The 3,490-nt window shown below is 46.2% G+C and overlaps 1 protein-coding gene across 1 annotated transcript; it reads right to left on the minus strand.

Annotated features, from left to right (window-relative positions):
• Window positions 1-1,576: 1,576 nt before the first annotated feature.
• LOC136505434 (mini zinc finger protein 1-like) lies at window positions 1,577-2,508 on the minus strand. Its single transcript, XM_066500588.1, has one exon. It carries the CDS (start codon window positions 2,276-2,278, stop codon window positions 2,003-2,005), a length of 276 nt encoding a protein of 91 aa, XP_066356685.1. The 5' UTR covers window positions 2,279-2,508; the 3' UTR covers window positions 1,577-2,002.
• Between the last annotated feature and the right edge of the window lie 982 nt (window positions 2,509-3,490).

Consider the following 3,490-nt stretch of genomic DNA (forward strand, 5'->3'; position numbering starts at 1 on the left):
TACTACTACAAGATTAGCGACTCCGTCCATCAAGTTACCAAGGTTGCAGCAATGTCGGTGCTCACGGTTTCCACGCACGAGTGGATCTGTGAGCAATGGTCCATGGCTAACCATGCATGCGTGCGTGCGTACGTCACCTGTTCCAAGATTTGGATGTGGCGGCGTCGATGGATCGATCGATGGACAGCACAGCAGCCGCCCTGGCCACAGAGGCCACCCGCCGGGGTCCCAGTCCCAGCGCCCAGCGCCCAGCGCCCAGCCCAGCACACTAAAGCTAGCTGGCATTGGCAACTATCGAGCGTATGCATAGCAATCATCCGATAGCCGGATCGGAGCATGCAGTGCGGGCGGCGGATCCATGGATTAGGGAGATCGATGGCCCGCCGCTGGACCCGCTCCTGGCCTGGCCTGGCCTGCCGATCAGTACTGTAACTGTAACTGCGTGCACATCAGAGAGATTCAGAGATCCTCCGTTCCTCCACCTGCCTGCCGATTAACAAACGTCAAGCAAGCCCTGCTTTGATCGAATCTCTCTTTTTTTTTCTCGAATACGCAAAAGATTTGTGTATCATTGTATTAAGGAGAAGAGTTTAAAGAAACATACAACGCGCTTCTATCGCGCGCCGAAAGAGGTTAACCTAACACAGCCGAAACTGGACCATCCTAGCAAAAGACCTCATGATCGAATCTCTCTGAAGTCTGAACTAATATAATGCATTGCAGTAGTGAAATTTTGGAGGGTGGACTTGAAGAATATCTGACAGTAGTGCACATACATGGGAGGCACAGGCACTGGCAGGCAGCAATATCTGACTGACGGCGGTGAGACTATACTGAAAACGATGCCAACATGATATATATGGCGGCAATGTCGTCGACACGTTTGACAACAACTTGCATGCAATGCAAGTGCCACTACAGGTCTACTGCACAGTGCTCCACTTTTTCTTGATCCGATTGCATTGGGTCGTTAACAGCACAGCTAGCACCAACGGCGATTTGACAAATGGTTTCTGTTCATCAATCAAGAAAAGAAAAGGAACTGACAATTGGCTAGCCATGCATATACCACAGTGTCCTGAATCCCCAGACAAACATGCATGATCGATCGAGCATGATGAATGAACCATATGCATCATATTCATATATCCTGGCTAGTACGTGGGGAGGATAACATATATAACAGAGATAGTGACGATCCCATATATTATTCAGTTAAACAAAACAAAGTGGACTCCTTCCTTTGAGCATAAGGAAAGTCACCAGCAGCTCCTTAGTGCTATGGTAAATAGCACTTTAGTTTTTGCATAGTAAACAAATTAGTAATAAGATACTAGATCAGCCTTGGATGAAGCAAAATATTGTAGTGAGGGGATCAAAAAGGAAGATCTCAAGCACAAGAAGAAGAGAGAAAAAAAATGCAGAATCACCTCCCGGCCCGGAGGAAAATCCAGTTTTGATTCATCAGTCAGCAACACAAATTCTAAACAAGAAGACAGAGTAGGTACCAAATAGGAGTGTGTGTGTGTGTGTGTGTGTGTGTGTGTGTGTGTGTGTGTGTGTGTGTGTATGCATGTTCATTTATTTCGATTTGTATTTCTATACGGAAGTAACATATACAGAAATCACTCGACTTTATATATACACAGCTTACACAGCTAGCACAGACGATATATACAAATCACCAGTTACAACTTACAAGCACCATATACCAACGATCAAACACATATGTTACATCGATCGATCACACGATAAAATTCACTGAAAATCATCCAAGAACAAATAAAGAGGAGAAAAAGAAAAGGAGAGGAAGAAACAAAAATCAAGTTGATGAATATAATGCACCTACTATACCAATCATTTCAATGCCCCCTATGATCGTCTCACCTCATGCTGCACCCACCTGCTGCTAGCTCTCGCATGTGCAGAGATCGAACAGCTAGCAAGCGCGTCCACCACCACCACCCGGCCGGGCCGGCCGGCCGGCGATTCATCATTGAATTCAGCCGGAGGAGGTGGTGGAGGAGCAGTCGCGGTCGTCGGTCTCCACCTCGCGCCTGTGGAAGCTGCGGTGGCACCCGCAGGCGGCGCACATGAGCGCCGCCGCCGTGCCGTCCGCGCCCGACGCCATGAACTCGGGGCACCCGTCCACGGCGTGCCCGCCGATGGACGCCGCGTGGTTGCGCTGGCACTCCCGGTAGCGCACCACCTTCGCGGCCTCCTTGCTCCTCGCCGCCGTGCCGTTCGCCATGGACCGACGATCTTGCTGAGGCCCCATATAATTTTAAAGTCGTCCTTGGTGATGCTATGCGCGGGTTTGATCGATCGAGATGGAATGGAAGATCAGAGCATATAGGAAGAAGAAGAAGAAAAAGAGATGCTCTATTGCAATCACGGCCTTGGAGTTGGAGGGTGTGGGACTTTTTATATGGGGGAGGACGAGGGTGAGCTAGCTGCTAAGTAGAGAGGATCACGGGTTAAGACCAACCCTTCTTTTTTTGTTAGAGCAGTGAGGACCTGCTGTCCTGGCGCACGGTCTTTTGTTTTTGGAAGACATACCGAAACGGCAATGCTTTCACTCTTTCGCTGTATTTTGTCAGTTTCAGGTGTCACTAATTTACACGCAATTATATACATACATATTTGCCCTTTCAGAGAAAGATATGTATAGTAAGTCATGAAGTAATCCAATATCCTTGTTAAGAATCACGCGTTAGGAATTCGCTATCTCGCGCGACACCAGTAGAAAACAGACCTTTTGTCTTGGCACCATTTTCGGAGTTACTCCCGGTATTTTTTGAACCCGGGAGTGAAGGAGATTTAATCCCGGCTATACCCTCGAGCCGGGAGTAAAGGTCGCTGCCCAACGCTGCTGGCTCGGCAGGCGAACCTTTAGTCCCGGTTAAAGGCTATAATCGGGACTAAAGATCGACATTTAGTCCCGGCTATAACCACTTACCGGGACTAAATGTTTAGTCCCGGCTGGAGGCTTTAGACGGGAATAAATATTGCTCTTTATTCCTGGTTATAACCTCTAACCGGGAATAAAGCTTCCGCCAGTAGTCATTAAAAAAACAAATAGTTTTAGTTTATTAGTTTCATTTATATTCTTTTCTTAAGTATACTTTGATTTTTAGAGTCTTTTGTTGAAAAAAATTGTTTTAGATTTTAGGGGAAAAATATAATTTTCACACATAAGTTTTAAAGTTTTATTTTACCGTATTTCGACGCAAAATTCTAGTGTTTTCAATCTATAATTCACCGTATTTCGTCTCACGCAGCACAAAGAAAAATGTAATAATAAAAATAATTATCAGAAAACCTAACATCTTGTGTGGGCCCATATTTTGGGGGTAAATGACTGCCAAAAAAATTTCAAGCCATTTCGACATAGGTAGAGTCGACGTGCTTCACAGAGATATATAGAACATTTCGTCGAACCCTATCTATACACCTAAGTTCTCTGGGATTCTGAGGTCCATGTGCTTTC

Source organism: Miscanthus floridulus, chromosome 14 (assembly GCF_019320115.1).
Source record: "Miscanthus floridulus cultivar M001 chromosome 14, ASM1932011v1, whole genome shotgun sequence".
NCBI classification, from domain to species: domain Eukaryota; kingdom Viridiplantae; phylum Streptophyta; class Magnoliopsida; order Poales; family Poaceae; genus Miscanthus; species Miscanthus floridulus.

Excerpts from the sequence above, each read along its gene's own strand:
- LOC136505434 (XM_066500588.1), bottom strand. The coding sequence starts at position 2,278 with ATGGGGCCTCAGCAAGATCGTCGGTCCATGGCGAACGGCACGGCGGCG.